Source organism: Larimichthys crocea, chromosome XIII (assembly GCF_000972845.2).
Source record: "Larimichthys crocea isolate SSNF chromosome XIII, L_crocea_2.0, whole genome shotgun sequence".
Taxonomy (NCBI): Eukaryota; Metazoa; Chordata; class Actinopteri; family Sciaenidae; genus Larimichthys; species Larimichthys crocea.
This window is the reverse complement of record NC_040023.1, coordinates 37,017,436-37,038,178: the sequence shown is the minus strand read 5'-3', so window position 1 is coordinate 37,038,178 and position 20,743 is coordinate 37,017,436. Positions and strand designations below refer to the sequence as shown.

The 20,743-nt window shown below is 43.7% G+C and overlaps 1 protein-coding gene and 2 non-coding genes across 3 annotated transcripts; 2 read left to right on the top strand and 1 right to left on the bottom strand.

Annotated features, from left to right (window-relative positions):
* Positions 1-207: 207 nt before the first annotated feature.
* On the bottom strand, positions 208-5,920 carry LOC104932807 (cortexin-3). The gene is made up of 2 exons (XM_010748117.3): positions 5,554-5,920; positions 208-1,512 (listed from the first exon to the last, which is right to left on the bottom strand). Exon 2 carries the CDS (start codon positions 1,429-1,431, stop codon positions 1,180-1,182), a length of 252 nt encoding a protein of 83 aa, XP_010746419.1. The 5' UTR covers positions 1,432-1,512; positions 5,554-5,920; the 3' UTR covers positions 208-1,179.
* A 2,833-nt stretch (positions 5,921-8,753) lies between these two features.
* trnap-cgg (transfer RNA proline (anticodon CGG)) lies at positions 8,754-8,825 on the top strand. The gene has a single exon. It is a non-coding gene; the product is annotated as a tRNA-Pro (tRNA).
* A 6,776-nt stretch (positions 8,826-15,601) lies between these two features.
* On the top strand, positions 15,602-15,673 carry trnap-cgg (transfer RNA proline (anticodon CGG)). Its single transcript has one exon. It is a non-coding gene; the product is annotated as a tRNA-Pro (tRNA).
* Positions 15,674-20,743: the final 5,070 nt, after the last annotated feature.

Here is a 20,743-nt window from a genome sequence, read left to right as displayed (position 1 = left end):
TTGATGATCATCGTCTTCATCATCAACACTCTGCAGATCTGGCATACCAACTGTCAATATACCGACTGCAGGCAGTAAAATGCTGTTTTAAGTTTTTCTTTAAACGGGCACTACACCAGAAAGAAAGAAACTACATTTAAAGACAGAAACCCATTTTCTTTCTTTTTCCTAAAACATCAATCTAAACTATTTTTTTTTTTTATTTCAAATTAGGCACAAGGTACAGCACAGTAAATGTTTTTTTTTTTTTTAAATCTTCAATACCTCTTTTGGTTGTTGACATCTAAAGACGTGGACGCCGGCCTCTTTTTATCGCACACACACACTGAACGGTTAAAGTTACTCACTGCTGGCGTCGATCCATCCAAACCTTTCCGGAACATTAAAGGGAGAACTTTTTTCCTCGACGGTTCCCTTCTTTGTAATTACTTGACCTGCTTTGTGACCTTGAACACGAACCGTCCACCGCAGAACATCTTACAAAGACATAAGGCATTAAACTCCTCTCGGCCTGAATCAGTCGCACAGAAGGCTTTTGGACCTCTCGTTTCCGTCCACAAATTAAGACGTTGAAAACAAACGAACAAAAAAAAAAAAACAACCAATCGACTATTTATTCTTTTTCACGAACGGTTTCAAACACTGATTGTCTACATTATCAATAAAAATCTAAATACGTAAACATGATAAAGATGTAAACTGTTAGTATCCCACTGGCTTAGACCTCAGAAAGATATTCGACCCTGTGTGAGATGTGAGAAAAGTCTTCCACACATGAGATGGAGGAGGAACGAGGTAGTCCACAAGAGAACTGATGGCGGGGGAACGGGGAGGCGGTTATGGGGTCACCGTAAGTGGCTCTGGTGCATCACTTGGACTCGGTCATGGTGGTTGGATTAATCATCTTCATAGCATAGTTCTTGGTTGTCTTGTAATAGTTGAGAATTTTCGGATTTGGCAGGGAGAAGCTGTTGAACTCTGGTTGGCGCTCATTTCCACGACGAGACGTTGAAATTCTTTTCAGTCTGAACTTTCAGAAGATCTTCTGGAAGCTGTTGTTTTCCCGGTGAATCAGCAGTCATTTGTTCTTAGGGCCAAAGTGCTCTTTAAGCATCAAATGAGTCTTTTATTTTTATTTTTTTTCTGTTTTCCAATCTGTGCTCCCTCGGCGCGGGTTCCTCAGACGATGCGGTAATCGAACGTGTCCTTCTCGGTGTGGTCTGTCCAGTTGGACGAGGGCATGCTGCGGTACGGGTCCAGCAGGATGCGGAAACAACGCACGATGAGCAGGGCCAGGAAGATGAAGAGCAGCAGCACGAAGACGAACGCCGCCTTCTGTTCCAGCGTCAGGTAGGAGGGCACGTGATGGCCGCCACCCGACGAGGACAGCGTGCTGCTGAAGAGGCCCTCGGCCATCCTGGGCACATCCATGCTTGATCGTCTCGGCTCCAGCTCTTTGTCGGTTGCTGAAAGATTTTGGAGGGGAAGATGGGCTCAGCCGGCGGATAAGACCTGCGAGACAATCCAAACAGACGGATTATACTGGAGATCGTGTCTTCTTTGGTTTGACAGATGAAACAAGACAACATGAATTCAATGTAATCGTGGAAAAAGTCTCAAATCTCACAGGCGAGAGGAACAAAGCAAAATGTCTCGGACCAGAACAAAGTACCTCTCAGATTAATTTATTTTTGGAACTTCAGGCGAGAAGCTGTTCTGTGAGTAAAGAAGGCTCAGGAGACTCCTTTGGCCTTGAATTTCTGCAGCTCGGGGGCTTTGAATTGGCACTTTGGAGTTTTAGTTATACAACACTTACTAGAGGCCAGCGGCTTCATTAAACCACAGCAGGCTATTCTGACATTTCCACAACATATCTCCATAGAAATGTGTCCACATGCAACCGACCTGCATCTGCAAATGATATCCAGTCTGTTCTGTTTGGTTTCAAACATGAGGAAAGGTTACATCAACGAGGACATCAACGAGGAATTAGCTGTTCTGTGTTCTGAGTTTGTCAGACCGAAGAAGAAAGTGTTGTTAACCACCCAGCCAAATTTGAATGATTGAAAATATCGACAAGTTTATGAATTGTGTCAAAATCAGGTAAAAATGGATTCTCTGCTCAGGGTGGCCTCAGCGTGTCATCGAGCCGCCGTTTAAGGACCGCCCACAAAATCCAGTTTGAACCTCTGACTCCACATTTCAGTGACACGTCGTTCAAAGCAACTATTTTCCAACATATTTAATGTTTTCTGAAAGAAATCTTGGAATTGCCTTTTCAGGGCAAACATCCCCAAACATCTGTGATGAAATTAATATTAGAGTTAACAAATCAACTAATGTGACAAATCTAGTTTGTGCTCAGATATTTGTCTCGCTGCCAACCAACAATGCATTTCTGCTTCCCACAAGTATCCTGATACAGTTCCTCCCTCCGTGCCACAGAGCTCCATTGTCGTCTGAAGACTATTAAAAACACATAAATGAGCCACACTGTTACACATGAGTGACACATTCCTTCATTACCAGGAAAACACACACACACACACACACACACACACACACACACTGTAGTTTATTTTGAGTCAATCATCCTGCTGCCAGAAATACTCACTCGAGCTCACCAGATCCACATCCACAGCTAAAAATAGTTCCAAACAAAATCCACTGTTTACTCATGTCTGAGGTACATCTCCTAAAAACTACAGTGACCAACTGGGTGAGGAGCCTTTTAATGGTGTTGTCTCTCAGAATACCCAGAAGGTCGGGGGTTAACAGGGGCCCGGAGGCTTGTTTTTGGCCCCTTGAACTCATCCTAATTTAAACTCAACAACTCTACAGCAAGCTCAGCACATCAGAGATTGGGCAGTGACAGCAGAGAGCCTACAGGTGGTTAGGTAAGGTCTGTCTCATTGGGACTTGGACATCATTTTCTCATAAAAACAAACCGAAACCTGATTTTTATTTTCAACCGAATCGAGCTAAAAATGAGCGTGTGAACAGCTTGAGCAGCTTTCTGTGTGGATCATTTGTTCTGGCAAAGATGAGTGTGAAGACCGTTGGATCGTCTGTTCTATAAACAAGGTTGGAGGGTGGGTGAGATTTCTCAGACTGTTTTTTGGTTGTTACTCGTGCACAAAATATCGCTAAATTCTGTTCCTCAACTTTGTTGCTGAGTTCAAACAAACAGAGCAAGTCAGGTGCACCGATCTGACCAAACACTTAAAACCAAGTAACATCTACTCCTGCATGTCTACAGCTAATATGCCAGAGGTCGGTTCAGCCAGAGGAGTTTCATTAGATCAGAGAAAAACCGGAAAAACGTTGCAGAAACATGTTTTATTCTTCCATCCTGTTCAACTTTTGGGACCCGCTCTTCTAAACCAAATGATCTAGATATGAAGTTCACCCAGATGTTCTTTGCAGTTGTCCATTATATTGACAAAATGGGAATGCACGTAATTACAGAGAAAGAAAAGGATCTCAAGACAATAAAGAGAAGCTCCTGCTCAGCACTGTTTCTGTCTCCAAACTGAAGGATAGTTTCGTCCTGATGGACTCCACTGCAGCGTCACCGGATCTCAGGAGTTTTGTAGGAAATACAGAAGATAATGTTTGTTTCCAGTAAATGACTGTAAAGCATTTCACAGTAGTACACTGTGCATACAGTCAAAAACTACAGTAACTATAGAATCACTGCAGAAAATGACAGTAACCAAATAATATACCATAGAGTTACTTGTCGACAGCTGCCAGTGGATTTCACAGTGAGTGAAGGAAACACGTTGTTGGAGTGTGACCTTGGCTTTTCTTTGCTTAATTGGCTCCACTTATCACTTCCTGATCAATTAGCAAATCATCAGTTGGCCCTGTGAAATGTTTGCATAGCCCCTAAAGCTCAAATCTTTTTGGGGTTGTGTCCTTCGGTTACGCTTCTGTAAGCGTGAAGAGCCGTCACAGAGGCTGAAAATCACTCGGGAGGAGGAGGTGGATGTTATGAGACCGTTTAAAGTGACGAGATGGGCAGGACCGCCGTCTTTTTCTGCCTTAGAAAATAAAAAAATAATAAAAAAGCTCTGTAACTCTCAGGAGAGAGACAGGGAGAGGGAGCAGCCTTCAGCCTCGCGGATCAGCAGTCTGTAATCCATCACACTTAAAACTCAGAAATGATATTTCACAGCAGTGATGCATTCACAGCCCTCGCCGTGGAGAATGATCGGGAACGGGTTGTTTTCTGGTTTTCCACAAACATTTACTGTCACATCAAGATCTCGCCTTCTTGTCCCTCCAAGGACACGGTGAGGTTACTGAGTATTAGCACCACTCTGCTCTGTTTGCTCTGTAACGCACTTAGGAACATTTAATTCATCAGCAGTTATACGAGCGAGCGCTCAAACGTTTAATCTGCCTCTTGTCAACTCTTTAAAGACAATGCACCTTTTGAAAATTCTTATTTAGTCCTGAAATAAACTGCAGATGACAGAAATCCAGATGAAGCACGTCCAGGCCGACGTGTTTTTAAGTGCACGAGTTATTTTGGGCCAATCAGTTGACGGCTGCTGTGGCGAGGAGATGAAACAATGTCAGGCACCGAGAGTAAAACCGAGTGTGACAAGGACACGGAGCCAAATTTAGAAATGAAGCCAATTATATTGAAAAGTTGGTCTAACCTGCAGGGCTCAGTGTGTGTGTGTGTGTGTGTGATGACTATGATTAATGGAGAATTCAAAGTGCATCACACGAGGTGAAATGAAATGATTTAGTGGCGTGATTGGACTTTATTTTACCAGCGTGTTGTCGATAATTTCACAATCTAAAACGTCCTGTGTGGTTAAACGTCAGAGGAGCTGTCACAGAACAAAACGACACTTTTAACTGTCGAATATTTCACATTTATTTCTACCTATGTTGACATTTTTAACCCTTAAAATAATGCCACAACGTGTTTGAGAGAGAGACAGATATTCACATTTCAACATGAAAACAAGTGAAACTGATCAAGAATTCCCAAAATGCAACAACAAAAATTATAAATAATGAATCATTACAAGATTCTTGAATAATAAATCTAATTTTCTTTCATTTTTTTCATGTTTTTATGTGAAGAAATTCAAGCAAAAGAGAAGAAAGGTGTGAAAAAAATCACAAATATGACGCCACTCTAGTTTAACACATGCAAAGATGCATTTATATCTTATATATATAAATAAATATAAGAACATGAATCCTCATATAGTCGCATCTTCCAGCTGTGATCAAAGGTAAGACACACCCGCAGCCTCAACAACAAGTCAATGCGAAATGAAGAGCCGCCATTTACATGCACGTTTATAGAAATATATATATTTAAAAAAATAAATAATTTAAAAAAAAGATGCATGTTATATTTTCCGTTATCAGGCTTCGCGTGGCACCGAGCCGGTACACGAGCCAAACACAGCCGGACGCGTGCACACGTGGATGCACCTTTCACACCTTGATCAAATTAAGACAAAAGAAGGTGGAGGAGGTGGAGGAGGTGAGTGCTTCACCTGCAGGTGTGTGAACACTAACCTGTTGTTGTGAGGACGGAGCTCGGGGGGGTCTCCGTCGGCGTCAGCGGCGGCGGCGGCGGCTCTCCATCCCGGTAGATTTTCTGGTTCTCCTTCTTGGTTCTGGTTCTTCCTCGCAGACCTGCGGGCTCCTCACCTCACCACAGAGTCACACAGCTTCGCAGTGTTTCCTGTGATGTCTCTGTGTGTGCTGACTGAGCCGGGCAGACCTCACCCTCCGCTTGTTGTTCCTCTCTTCTCTCCTCCGTCCTGACGCGCCGCTCATCCCCGCAGACTCACGCAGGGATGTAGTGGTACCCCAGTCGCTACTGGCAACCTGTTGCCATAGCAATCCTCCAGGTAGGCTCTCTCGCTCTCTCCCTCTCTCCCTCTCTCTCTCTCTCTCTTTATATATATATGCATGTATGTTACAAGCAGGATGATAGAGGGGGGAGGTGTGGCCCTTATATTACATCCACAAATCACAAATAAAGATTTAAAGAGAGCTTGTTTAAAAACAGTGAGGGAGGTCAGAGGTGACCTCTGCAGTCATGTCATGTCATTACTAAGACATGAAGCTTTAAACACATCAGGCAGCAGATGGACTTGATGTGTGCAGAGACTGTTTTAAGGTTACGGTGTGATAGGAATCTCAAGCAGTCTGTTTATTATTTATTATATTTAGTATCTAGCTGTCGAGTCTTTGCTGTCCAGTCTTTGGTGTCGAGTCTTTGCTGTCTCATCCTGACAGATGCAAACAGCCGCTCCGGGCTCGGACAGGACGTGACAGTCCGGCTGAGGGTCAGAGAGTGACTGTGCAGAGCAGGTTAAAGCTCCGAGCTTACATAATGTCCTCGGTCAGCTGTCGGCGTGCAAACGTTGTGCAGCGTCTCCACCTGGTGGAGGCGAGCGAGGACTGTAGGTGCTGAGAGTCTGGGAGATGTTTTTCTTTCAGGCACAGGTCGGACAGATGCATACTGAAATCAGTCATGTATTTATGGATGCACAGAGCTCAGAACACCTGGAAACCTTCAGGCAGGAGGAAGACTCTTTGACAGATTCTGATGAGGTGGTTTTGTTTCTGGTACGACATGTTTGAGCTTAAAGCTGCAGAATATGTAATATAATATTCATCCCCTACAAATCATTCAGTCAGAAACTTTTTTACGTCTACAGACGTCGTGGGTCTTCTTTCATGGAGTCAGTCATGATTCTACAGTAGCCCAGACGTTACATGTTTCTCCTTCACACCTCAAACTGACGCGAGGGGTGTTCAGCTGTACATCCTCCACGCTGCTCCTTTAAGTTAAAGGATGCTTAGCGTAGCTTAGCACAAAGACTAGAAACAAAGGGAATCAGCTAGCCAAGAGTATTTCTTGGCGGGGAGCAGTGACTTCCTGCAGGCACGCTGCTGTAAAGTCTTTACTTCATGAATATTTCAACTTTAATCTTCATTTAAAATGTCGTATCTGCTCTGACGTGGTTGCTACGTCTCGTCATGGGAGATTTGCCACATCGCTTTCTTGTCATTTGTAAAAATAAGTTAAGTTCTAGATGCAGCATGCACTTAAATCACAAATACATTTATAACACATTAAATATCTTCATTAATGAGAATCTCGTATAAATGAGTCTGAGCGGTTTAAGAAACCCTGTTTCAGCTCCACCTCATTCTGATTCTCTCCGTGATAAATGACTTCTCTGAACATGGACTGACTCCACACACTCTGTGTGAAGACACACACACATGTAACACTTCACACAACATGGTTACGAAAGCCTGTGTCGTGAGGGAAGTCGCTGATTGGCTCGGCTAAGGACAGCGGAGGTTGCCGATTGGTTGTTGCTGCTGCTGTGTCAGTCTCCCGGGCCTCAGTTCACGCTTCAGAAGACAAAGATCAGAGAAGAAGTAGAAGAAGAAGAAGAGGAGCATGCTTTTGCACATTTGTAGCAGGTTGTTGGAGCAGAGCGTCAGACAAATGAGCAAACTGAGCAACAGTTTGATGGTGCAACAACTCGTCCTGCTTCTTGTGACTGTTCATCATTGATCTGAAAGAACTCAGGACTGTTAAAAATCTGAATTCAAAACCTGAGAATGTTTTCTGTCGTCATGTTGACAAGAAAATGTCCAAACTGCACAGCTGTTACTGATTACTGATTACTTTATCTCAGTCGCAGATTCGATGCGTTCAGCGTTTTTTTCTTCGGTATCAAATTAAAGAGCAGAGATGGGATTTACACGAGCCTGGAGGGAGATGGTGGTGCAGAGAAGAAACGTGGATTAACCTTCAATCTACACAAATCTCACTGATGTCAGACAGAGCGAGCTCGAGTCCAGCAGAACCTGTAAAAAAAAAAAGATTCTTAGAAAGAATTATAAACACTGTGAAGCTCTAACGACTCCTGTTTCATTAACAACATAATGAGTGTGTTTGTCTTTGGTTTCCTGTTGTGCTTCCATTAGAAAACTGCTTTTCATCCATGTCAGACTCCAAGCTGCTCCACCCACGAGGTTACGGCACTAAGTCACACAGCTGCAACTATTTCACTGATTCTGGTGAAACTGGATCATATTTTATGGAGGAAATGTTTTCTGGTTTTCCCTCTGATGTCCTCCGGCTGCTCCGCCTCAACAACCATCCGCAACATGTCACCCTAACGACCCACAGGTGACCTTAACGACCCACAGGTGTCCATAACGACCCACAGGTGACCTTAACGACCCACAGGTGTCCTAAACGACCCACAAGTGTCCTTAACGATCCACAGGTGACCTTAACGACCCCACAGGTGACCATACAGAATGCTGGGAGCAAAGCTGGTGTTGTGCTAGAACAGGAGCTGGGCTGACCAGCTTCTATGGACAGTTTTATGGAGGAAATGTTTTCTGGTTTTCCCTCTGATGTCCTCCGGCTGCTCCGCCTCAACTCTCTGTGATTTACAGAGTTTATGATGGACAGTGAAGTAAACTGCTGACAGCTGTAGCTGCTGTTAGATCATGTTAGCTCAGTCTGTTAGCTGCTGTTAATTTAAAAGTTAAAGCGAGCCCTTCATTTGTATGTATGGCCATTCATTTCTGTGGATGTAATGGCAGAGGAAAAGAGAGGGAAGAGGGCGTTGATGGAGGAATCTAGGGAGAGAGAGGTAGCTTACGTGAACTAAGTCTGTTTGCTGCTGTCAGCTCATGGTAGCTCAGTTTGTTAGCGAGGGTGTTGCGTAAGTGGCTCGTTGGTCTAGGGGTATGATTCTCGCTTCGGGTGCGAGAGGTCCCGGGTTCAAATCCCGGACGAGCCCTTAATTTGAGACAATTTCTGTATCTAATCACTCAGGCAGTTTGCTCAGTTTGTTAGTCAGTGTTGTGCCAGAACAGGAGGTCATGTCCTTGGAGGTCCCGGGTTCAAATCCCGGACAAGCCCTTCATAGGAGACAAGAAATGTCATAGACAAATGTTACTTCTAAAATGTGGAACATTGAAACTGAAAGGCTGGACTAGTCAGTAATATTAGCTGGTTGATGATTGGCTGTTTTTGGTCAGAAGTAATGTAATCAGAACAAATACTCGGTGGGATTACAGTGGTTCTAGACGTTCAGTAAATGTACAGTTAAATCATTGTGATGAGTGAAATCTCTCACAGTCAGGCAGCGTTTTCACTTTGCAGGTCCAGCTCATCTGGCAGCGCCTGCAGGGCGAACATCTCCCCTGCTCGCTCCTGTCAGTTCTCCATAAAGACACGTCTTGCAAAGGAGCTGCTACCTGACCTTGTAAGTCTTAATACCTCCTTGGGCTACGAACCAATTTTCCTTGTCTGACTGATAAATGTGACTACATAGAGAAACCAGAGGAGAGTGAATACTGATCATCCACCAAAGCCAACAGTACATGAGTACATGATTAATTAAAGTGGCAATGAATTTTCAAGAGGAGGAACTGCATGTGAGAAAATGTGAGAGCTGCTGATAGCTGGTATTTAGACATCCAGATACTTGAACAAAAAAACTATATATTTTTCAAATTATGGTATTTACTACTCCTTAATAATATCTAATATCTTGGTTAGTCGTTTCAGTAATTTTTCCTGCAAACATCTTTTGGTTACAGACTCCCGAATGTGTCATTTGCTCAATATTTTGTAGTAATAGTAAAAGCTGTGTAGAGACATCCAGGATAAAACTGAGTTATTAGTTTGAAAATGGAGTTTCTTAAGACTCCAAGGTTACTGCGTTTCTGAATTATATTAATGATAGCTACTACTGACTTTTACTTGAAGGCAACATTGCACAGAACAATTCAACACCTCCAGTGTCAGAGTGTAATCCCACTGTATAAATATGTTCAGCTGTACTCGAGTATTTGTTCTGATTACATTACTGAATAGTCCAGCAGCAGTCAGCCCAGCTCGGCGTCTGTCTTTCAGCCTTTTATTTCACCAAGCTCTCACCAACCACTAAAAGTCAGTCCCACATTTACTCTTGTCCGGCGGCTTCTTGCTCGCTCACTCTCTCCTTTTCTCTTCTTAGCTTCCTCCGTCAGCGTCCTCTTCACTCTCTGCTCCTCTGCCATCATGTCCATAGAGGCTGCTCAGCCCAGCTCCTGTTCTGGCACAACACCAGCTCTGCTCCCAGCATTCTGTACGGTCACCTGTGGATCGTTAAGGACACCTGTGGGTCGTTAAGGACACTTGTGGGTCGTTAGGGTCACCTGTGGATCGTTAAGGACACATGTGGGTCGTTAAGGTCACCTGTGGGTTGTTAAGGACACTTGTGGGTCGTTAAGGACACCTGTGGGTCGTTAGGGACACCTGTGGGTCGTTAGGGTCACATGTTGCGGATGGTTGTTGAGGCGGAGCAGCCGGAGGACATCAGAGGGAAAACCAGAAAACATTTCCTCCATAAAATATGATCCAGTTTCACCAGAATCAGTGAAATAGTTGCTGCTGTGTGACTTAGTGCCGTAAAGCGTTACGTACTTCTCCCGACCCGGAGCCCAAAGTTACATAGTGTGAGAACAGACGTACGAATGACAGAGACACCGTTCACCTGATCACAGGTCATGATGTTGCTTCAGTTATTGATTAATGAGCTGATTATTTTCTCCATTAATCGATTAGCAGCCTTCTCACACTGATGCTACTTACACTGGTTGAGTATAATTATATCATATTGGCAGCACACATCACTATCAACATCTGTGTCTAACTGCCGGGCCAATATTGGCCCCAACAAACCGATAACATTGCAATAACCTTAATACAAACACCCATCACACACATTGTCATCTTAACAACCACAAACCGAGCATGTTGCCAGACCTCGCAGCCAACACATGCAGCATGATGCGATGCCAGCGACTTGGCAGCTGTCGGCTGAAACCTGCTCATCACCACTCGATGCCTCAGTTATCCTTTTATTTTGTAAAAATCCTGCCTGGATTGTGTCAAGATGTCTGCGAATCAAAAGGAGAAATCCATTAAGCACACGAGCGCTGATCGACCCTGGCTGGGATGCCTGATGTTGACCCGAAACACGGTCAGCTGATGATGAGATCCGACAGCCTGGAGCACAGAAACAAAATGAAATCTGGATTTGCTTCACAGCAGTTTTGTTTGGCAGATTTCTCTGGCTGATTCTTATCTGCCTTTGTCATGCTAGGTATTACGAATAAACAGTTTTCACGCATGAAAAAGGTCATCGCTTTATCTAAATCCAGGTAAAAGTAGAATCAGGTGTCGCACGGATAATCTGGTTAACGATGATTATTAAATCAGGTCACATGATCTACACTGTAAACAGGTTACTGTGAAATTCACAGTAACTAACAGGCAGCTGTTGTCTACAGTACGTCATTGGTTGCTGCAACTTTCACAGTAACTCTATAATTACTGTAGTTGTTGACTGAATCCACAGTACATTTCACAGCTGAAATGACCCAAACACAGACTTTACTTTAATCAGGAGTCAAAAACAGACTCACAGTCGGTCGTGTGCAGGCAGTCAAATCAGGCAAACAGCTCCAAAGGGGATTGAGGCGAGAAGGCTGGTGATCAGACAAAAAGCAAGCAGGTAGCAGGCACAACAGGTTCAGGTGACAGGAATGGCCTGAAGGCTCGCAGCACCCTTGGAAACAATCAATCTGGCCGAGACCGGCTGAGAAAACTGGTTTCTATATATAAACACTGTGTGATGGGGGGAGCACCTGGGTCGGCTGGTGAGGGCAACTGGAGGGCAAGGGGAAGCAGGACAGACACACCGAGAGTCTGTGGATGACATTCTGTCGCTGGAGGCTGCCCTCCCGCCTCCCTTCCAGGTACACAATCCAACATCCGCCCCGAGGGTAGTCAGGGTGGTGACTGCAGGGAACAGGCTGAAAATATAGAGACAGTGACAGGGGCAGAGAACCGAGGCAAACAGAGAGTTATTAGAGGCTGAGATGAACAGATGCAGGATGGAGGAGAGAAATGAAAGCAGGATCTGCAGCTGAAACAGGATAGAAATTCAGACAGAGGAGGAACATCATTTCAGACGAGGCTCTGGGCCTGACGCAGACAAATTCAGGCTCGGATGGAGAGGCGCCTCGAAGGGAGCTGGACTGCTGGGAAACTAATAGATTAGAGGGGCTGGAGGAGGATGCTCGGATTGTGGTAAACACAAGTAAGGTTAGCTGACTGAGTCAGAGGGCAGATCAGCTGAGCATTGTGCTGCAGAGGAACAGATGAAAACAGAAGACACAAAAGAGGAATCCTGACCGGGGCTGGCTGGCTAATGAGGGACTCAGTGGGGGGGTGAACAACCAGCTGGGAAGCAGAGGATTCGACTGACTGGACAACTCAGCAGACGATCTGAAGTGGTACGCAGCAAAAAAATGTGGCCTGGGAAACCGCAGGGACCGGGCTGGAACCTGAGGGGGGGTGACAAGCAGAGAGAGGCTGATGTACTGAGGATGGATCTCCAACTGATGTGAGATACACAGAAATATAAGACGCTGTGTACTGTGAAGTGTTTTGATACTTTTGGGCCAATCTGACGGAACAAAATAAACTTCTCAAACTTAATAAAAGTTATGTTCAGAACTATCTCTTCAGGATATTTCCCTGAGCTGCTCCGCTCTGTCCATCAGGACCAGAACCTTCGCTGACCAACCACTAAAAGTCAGTCCCACATTTACTCTTGTCTGGCGGCTTCTTGCTCGCTCACTCTCTCCTTTTCTCTTCTTAGCTTCCTCCGTCAGCGTCCTCTTCACTTTTGTCTCCTCTGCCATTATGTCCATAGAAACTGCTGAGCTTGGTTACACTGCCCAGCTCCTGTTCTGGCACGACACTGACTCCGCTCTCCGACAGCATCCCCCGCACACTTGGCTTGTGAACCTCCTCTTCTTCTTCCTCCCCGTGGTCCAAAACTCCTGTGGTACTAACACTCCCCCGAGGCTCTGAGCTCACAGTCCAGGCAACAATTTTTAGTTTCAGGTGATTAAACACTAATGAAAACATATTTATGAATATTATATTTAATATCTGCTGGATTCTGTAAATAGATCTCACTGTATCGGACACACTGGACCTTTAAATCAGAAACTATTTGGTAAAAGAATGAGTGAACGAGCTCATGAATTCAGCACTTTAAGGGTTGTGGTTCGATGCCCAGCCTTTCCTCTGGAGGTCAAACTGGTGTCTTAAAATATATTTTCATCTCACTTTCCAGCTGAGAACAAAAGGCACATCTTTGTTTTCCCACCAGCATCAAACCGCTCTCCTCTTCCATGTTGTGTTTCTCATAATAATCCTTGAAAAGACGCAACTTACTCCGCTTAGCACAGAGCTTTGACTGAGTTTCTATTCATGAATATAGTGAATCATTTCAGTTTGTACGAGTATGTGAAGGTGTTCTCGCCGGCAGCATTGATGCAGAGAAAATGTCGCTGTGACTTAAGATCAAAGAAACACATTTAATCCCAGTTATTACAGCTCAGAGTGAGAGAAGTCTGTCGGACGGAGCTTCACTGTGCAATGCAAAAATACTTCTTTCCTCTCCAAAGCTGCTTTTATTCCTCTGACAGGTGCTCGCAGAGTTCTTAATGAGCTTTGTAATAAACATTTTTATTTGCTCTTTTCATGAAAACAAACACAAATAACACAAAAGTGAGAAGTAATCCCGGCAGACGCGTGCAGATCTCTTAAGCAGGATTAATTCTCATCGTCTCTTTCATGAAAGACGTTTGATCGCTTAGCTTCGTGCAACAAAGTCCTGCAGCCGAGCATTCGCATGTCCAACGCTCGATCGACCTCGACTCCTGGGCTGCGTTTCCTCCAGGCCTGTGTGGACCTTCATGTCGCCTTACAGAGTTCTCAAATTAATTTTCTAATGAGGCGAGAAAACATGTCAACCGCACGCTTTAACAAACTTTTTGTGATGCTAAAGTTGCCCGAGACTCTCCTGAAAGAGTCGAACCATGGAGGGCAGTAAAAGCACAGCTGAGGGCGTTATCGATTTCCTCGCTCCTCTCAAGGCTTCTTCCTCTGATGGGCTACTTTGCTTGACACCTCTTCGTCCCACTGCGACTCGTCTTCACGGCTACAGTGTGAACTCCGTGGCACGTCTTCCCTCCAGCTTTAATTAATAGCTTTGTGCTTCTTTCAGCTCATCTATTCCCTCAGACTAATTGCTGGCAGAAGCATCTCTGCTAATCCAATTTGGAGTCCTGAATAATCTCCAGGAGCGTCTCAGGCATCGAGTATTTGTGAGAACCTGCAGGTCTAACGGCTAACTGTGTGTGCATTTCATTTATCTGATCTCAGAGGAGGAAATCTGTTGTGGGGGCTGTTATCCTCATTACAGAGCCACGCGAGCTGCACTGACATGATGCTCGGTCTCTGATTCAAAGATACATAACAACATATGTCAACATTTTAATATGAAGGTATGATCACTGCCGGCGTTTCACTCAGTCCACAGTGAAAGCTGGTTGAGTCACGTTAAGCCTCATCTAGCCACAGGTTTGCTGCTTTACTAATATAAATGTGTTAATAAGTCATTTTGTGTGTTGCACATAGAAAATATTAAATTCTCTCCTTTCCCCTCCTGAAAACTTTAGGCGAGATAATCAGAATCACATTAAACAAATAGAAAAGGGAAGTAGAGCAAAATAAAAAACACAATTACTTCTTGTTCCAGTTGTGTTTAACAGACTTTAAAAAGGCAAACAGAGGAGATGAAGAAGTCTGACTGCAGGAGCTTGATATGTGTTCATGCACAGTTTTGAATTAACGTAAGAAAAACTCGATTGCATCGCGTCTCATGCCTCCACACTAAAGAATATAAAGAATATCTTAGACGTGCACTTGTATAATTAAACAGTACACGAGTTTATGACAGTGACATAAAACATTAAAGCTCACACAAACACAGGAACTCACTGTTCAAGTCCTGAAACCAGAATCAGTGTTGATTTAGTCAAGTCACACAGCAGCAACTATTTCACTGATTCTGGTGAAACTGGATCATATTTTATGGAGGAAATGTTTTCTGGTTTTCCCTCTGATGTCCTCCGGCTGCTCCGCCTCAACTCTCTGTGATTTACAGAGTTTATGATGGACAGTGAAGTAAACTGCTGACAGCTGTAGCTGCTGTGAGCTCATGTTAACTCAGTTTGTTAGCCAGACCATTGTGTAAGTGGCTCGTTGGTCTAGGGGTATGATTTGATTAATTTGAGACAGGAAATGTCATAGACAAATGTTACTTCTAAAATGTGCAACATTGAAACTTGCTGAACGTCCAATGCTGCCTTTGAAGAAGATCCTCAATAAACAAAACAGCAGCTACAGCTGCATCTGTGAGTTCTGGACTCAAAATAACAGAAATCTGTTGAATTGTGTCAGATATTTGTCGTTGTTGATATTTTCTGGACAAATTTAATTAATGAGAAGATGTTTCTGGTTTTCCCTCTGATGTCAACTCTCCTGATGGACAGTGAAGTAAACTGCTGCCAGTTGTAGCTGCTGTTAGCTCATGTTAGCTCAGTTTGTTAGCTTCTGTTAGCTCATGTTAGCTCAGTCTGTTAGCCAGACTGTTGTGTAAGTGGCTCGTTGGTCTAGGGGTATGATTCTCGCTTCGGGTGCGAGAGGTCCCGGGTTCAAATCCCGGACGAGCCCTAAATATGAGACGAGAAATGTTACTTCTAAACTGTGGAATAAACACTAAAACTTGCTGAATGCCTTTGAAGAAGATCCTCAAATAAACAAAATGTCAACACATCTGTGAGTTCTGGACTCAAAATAACAGAAATCTGTTAAATTGTGTCAGATATTTGTCATTGTTGATATTTTCTGGACCAAATAATTCATGAAAAGTTGTTTCTGGTTTTCCCTCTGATGTCAACTCTCCTGATGGACAGTGAAGTAAACTGCTGCCAGCTGTAGCTGCTGTTAGCTCAGTTCGTTAGCTGCTGTTAGCTCGTGTTAGCTCAGTCTGTTTGCTGCTGTTAGCTCAGCTTGTTAGCTTCTGTTAGCTCAGCTTGTTATCTTCTGTTAGCTCAGTTTGATAGCTGCTGTTAGCTCAGTTTGATAGCCAATGTTAGCTGCTGTTAGCTCGTGTTAGCTCAGCTTGTTAGCTTCTGTTATCTCAGAGCACCGGGGGAGTGTTACTGTTTGTACCACCGGCGTTTTGAACCACCAGGAAGAAGAAGAAGAAGAAGAAGAAGAAGAAGAAGAGGAGGTGCGGGATCATGATGACGGAGAGCAGAGCTGGTGTCGTGCCAGAACCGGAGCTGTAACCAGGCTCAGAGAGCGAAGAGGACGCTGACGGAGGAAGCTAAGAAGAGAAATAAAAGGCTAAAAGACGCCGAGCTGGGCCGACTGCTGCTGGACTAGTCAGAAGTAATGTAATCAGGACAAATACTCGAGTACAGCTGGACATAGTTACCACAGTGGGATTACACTCATGTATGTGTCTTAATGTGTCGAGGATCGACTGTAAACATTAAATCACGTCCTTCACACTGATGTCACAGGAAACAGGATTCATGTGCAGATGAAGCTTCATGGAGACTTCCTGCACCACCTGTCAGCGGACACACGGTGTCAGTGTGTAGCTACAAATCAACAACAACAACCTCCACCACCTCCAACCAGCATTTTTCAACGGAGACACACAGTGTGTTTGAGGAATTAATGTCTGTGGTTAAACAGTGTTTGGATGGAGTACGGGGGCGGTCAGTACAAACTGATGCACAATGTCTTTAATTTACTAAAGTGACTGTCTGGAAGAGTTGTGGGCCCTTCACCGACATGCACTGCAGAAAATCAGCTATATACTACATCTTAATCTGTCTAGTCCACACACACACACACACACACACACACACACACACACACACACAGCCTTTGTGTTTTCTTAGGATATTGCATCATTTCTGACCTCCACCCCTGTGAGCAGAAATCACACGGCACAGTTGAGCTCATGAAATGGCTCGATGCTTTTTGTGTCTTCCTCGAGTTTCAAGTGGAGACGGCGATTAGGTCCAGGCTTTAATTAGCTGGATTAACTAACCTTCTGATTGCCACAACAATTTTCCTGTGTCACATCATTTGAATTAATGAGCCAAACTGACGGGGAACCAATAAAAAAAACGAAGCGGGGTTGATGAATAACGCCTCGTTTCCCTTCAGTGTTTACCGTCTCCTTGGCTGGCTCACCTCGATTTGGTGATCAGAGAATCTCTTGGTTGGAGATAAATCTACAGGAACGTGCAGTCTGAGTGATGTTTTGCAGGCGGAGGGCTCAAACTTGCACAAATCAGGAGATTATTCAGCACTTTTTAATGCACATCCTGTAGGTTTGCATCTCAGAGAACATGTTAAAGCACACATCAGTCCGATCTTCATTAACGATCATGATAATCTTAAATAATGCCGTGGCACGCCGAGTAATTATCCTATGCATTTCTCACGGAGAGGACCACGCGCTGCCCACCTCGGCCGTCATGTTCAGGCTCGGCCTCCGCTCTCACACGCTGTCTAATTGGACTTTAATTATTCTGTTATGTTATTGCTGCTGCTCATAAAAGCTTTCTCACTGAGGGGCCGGTGGATGGACGGCTTTTATTGTGAAGCAGCTACAAGCGATGACAGACTTCTAATTTGGTGCTAGTCGTGGGAATGTGCTGTACGTTTTTTTTTTTTTTTTTTGGCAATTAACTGACACCGGATCGTGTTTTGAATGTTTCCATGTTTCAGTTGCAAAGAAGGGAAAATAAAGAAAAGAGGGAAGTGCTGGTCCTCTTCTGTGTAGTCTGCCGTGTTTCTACAGTAGCCCAGAATGGACAAACTAAACTCTGGCTCCAGATCTGGTGTTTTGTGGCTACTGTAGTTTTGTACGACTTCGGTACGGTTAGAGGAGCACCGTTGTCATGGTTACAGTAATAAGAACATGGTTACGGTTTAAAAGAAATCCATTTATCCGCCTCGGTCACGTCAATATTCAGTGAACATTAAAATGATCAAACAGTCTCCATGTGTTACACAAAGCTCACAGACTGTGAGAGCACATATTTTAGTTTACATTCAAAGTGGGTTAGAGGTCAGTATTAATGTGCATATTATGAGCCGACACTATGGAGGATATCTTTGGTCTTAATTCAAATGAAAAGTCCAAATAGAAAATTAAAAGAGATAAAAGCGGAAGAGATGATTCATTCACGACACAAATAGGAACAATCAGGTCATAATTAAATGAAAATGTAAAGTGAGGTTTCACATCGGATATGAAAAAGTGAAGTGAGTGAGTCAGAGGAAGGACTATAATTTATAAAGGGCATCGCTATCATGGCAGTCCTGCCTCTGCTGGCTCCTGGATAATTCAAAAATGGGTAAAGAAGTGGAGCTAAAGCGGGCTGAGTGTCAAACAAGACACCTGGATGACACCCACCTGTCAATCAAAGCGTCCACGCTCTTAACCCTGCATAACTTTAAGCCTTAATATAATGTGAACAGGTGAGTTGTATATAAATTCACCCTCAGTACAGTTGTCATGAACGGGGAAATTAGCTACAGAGACCAAAACAGTTTTTTGTACCAGGCTGTAAACATGTTTATTTCTGCTGTGAAGTTGGACATTTGGACATGGGGACTTATGGAGACTGACTCACTGCTGGAGCCAGCCTCAGGTGGACGTTAGAGGAACTGCAGTTTTTGGCACTTCCTGTGTTAGCTTCATTTTTCTCAGTCACAGAGGTTGCTGCTTGGTTGTTAGCTTGTTTTAACTTGTTTTAGCTTGGTGTTAACGTGTTTTAGCTTGGTGTTAACGTGTTTTAGCTTGGTGTTAACGTGTTTTAGCTCGGTGTTAACGTGTTTTGGCTCGGTGTTAACATGTTTTGGCTCGGTGTTAACGTGTTTTAGCTCGTTGTTAGCGTGTTTAAGCTCGTTGTTAGCGTGTTTTAGCTTGGTGTTAACGTGTTTTAGCTCGGTGTTAACGTGTTTTAGCTTGGTGTTAACATGTTTTAGTTCGTTGTTAGCGTGTTTTAGCTTGGTGTTAACGTGTTTTGGCTCGGTGTTAACGTGTTTTAGCTTGGTGTTAACGTGTTTTAGCTTATTGTTAGCGTGTTTTAGCTTGGTGCTAGCTTGTTTTAGCTCGGTGTTAACGTGTTTTAGCTTGGTGTTAGCGTGTTTTAGCTCGGTGTTAACGTGTTTTAGCTTGGTGTTAACGTGTTTTGGCTCGGTGTTAACGTGTTTTAGCTTGGTGTTAACGTGTTTTGGCTCGGTGTTAACTTGTTTTAGCTTATTGTTAGCGTGTTTTAGCTTGGTGTTAGCTTGTTTTAGCTTGGTGTTAACGTGTTTTAACTAGTTGTTAGCGTGTTTTAGCTTGGTGTTAACGTGTTTTGGCTCGGTGTTAGCGTGTTTTAGCTCATTGTTAGCGTGTTTTAGCTTGGTGTTAGCTTGTTTTAGCTCATTGTTAGCGTGTTTTAGCTTGGTGTTAGCGTGTTTTAGTTCGGTGTTAACGTGTTTTAACTAGTTGTTAGCGTGTTTTAGCTTGGTGTTAACGTGTTTTGGCTCGGTGTTAGCGTGTTTTAGCTCATTGTTAGCGTGTTTTAGCTTGGTGTTAACGTGTTTTAACTAGTTGTTAGCGTGTTTTAGCTTGGTGTTAGCGTGTTTTAGCTTGGTGTTAACGTGTTTTAACTAGTTGTTAGCGTGTTTTAGCTTGGTGTTAGCGTGTTTTAGCTCATTGTTAACGTGTTTTAGCTCATTGTTAGCGTGTTTTAGCTTGGTGTTAGCTTGTTTTAGCTCATTGTTAGCGTGTTTTAGCTTGGTGTTAGCGTGTTTTAGTTCGGTGTTAACGTGTTTTAACTAGTTGTTAGCGTGTTTTAGCTTGGTGTTAACGTGTTTTGGCTCGGTGTTAGCGTGTTTTAGCTCATTGTTAGCGTGTTTTAGCTTGGTGTTAGCTTGTTTTAGCTCATTGTTAGCGTGTTTTAGCTTGGTGTTAGCGTGTTTTAGTTCGGTGTTAACGTGTTTTAACTAGTTGTTAGCGTGTTTTAGCTTGGTGTTAACGTGTTTTGGCTCGGTGTTAGCGTGTTTTAGCTCATTGTTAGCGTGTTTTAGCTTGGTGTTAGCTTGTTTTAGCTCATTGTTAGCGTGTTTTAGCTTGGTGTTAGCGTGTTTTAGTTCGGTGTTAACGTGTTTTAACTAGTTGTTAGCGTGTTTTAGCTTGGTGTTAACGTGTTTTGGCTCGGTGTTAACTTAGCGTGATTTATGGCTCGGTTGTTACACGATGTGTACTAAATAGCTAACAAGCAACAGTGTTATCGGGGTTTTCAGCTTTGGTGTTAGCGTGTTAGTACAGCTCATTGTTAACGTGTTTTAGCTCATTGTTAGCTAGTTTTATAGCTAGTTTTAGCTTAGCAAAGTTGTCATGCGCGGGAAATAGCTACAGAGACCAAAACTGTTTTTTGTACCAGGCTGTAAACATTTTATTCTTGCGGTGAAGTTGGACATTTGGACATGGGGACTTATGAAGACTGACTCACTTCTGGAGCCAGCCCAGTGGACGTTAGAGGGAAGGCAGTTTGTGGCTTCACTTCACAGTCACAGAGTTGCTGTGTAATGAAACAACTACTTGGGATTGAACGGTACTGTCATTAAAGCTGCATTCATCAGACTCACAGATAGAGCATCAGTCACATGAGCGTGTTCCCTTTAGCTCTGCTTTGGCCTCACCAGGTTGCAGCCGGT

Excerpts from the sequence above, each read along its gene's own strand:
- LOC104932807 (XM_010748117.3), bottom strand. The coding sequence starts at position 1,431 with ATGGATGTGCCCAGGATGGCCGAGGGCCTCTTCAGCAGCACGCTGTCC.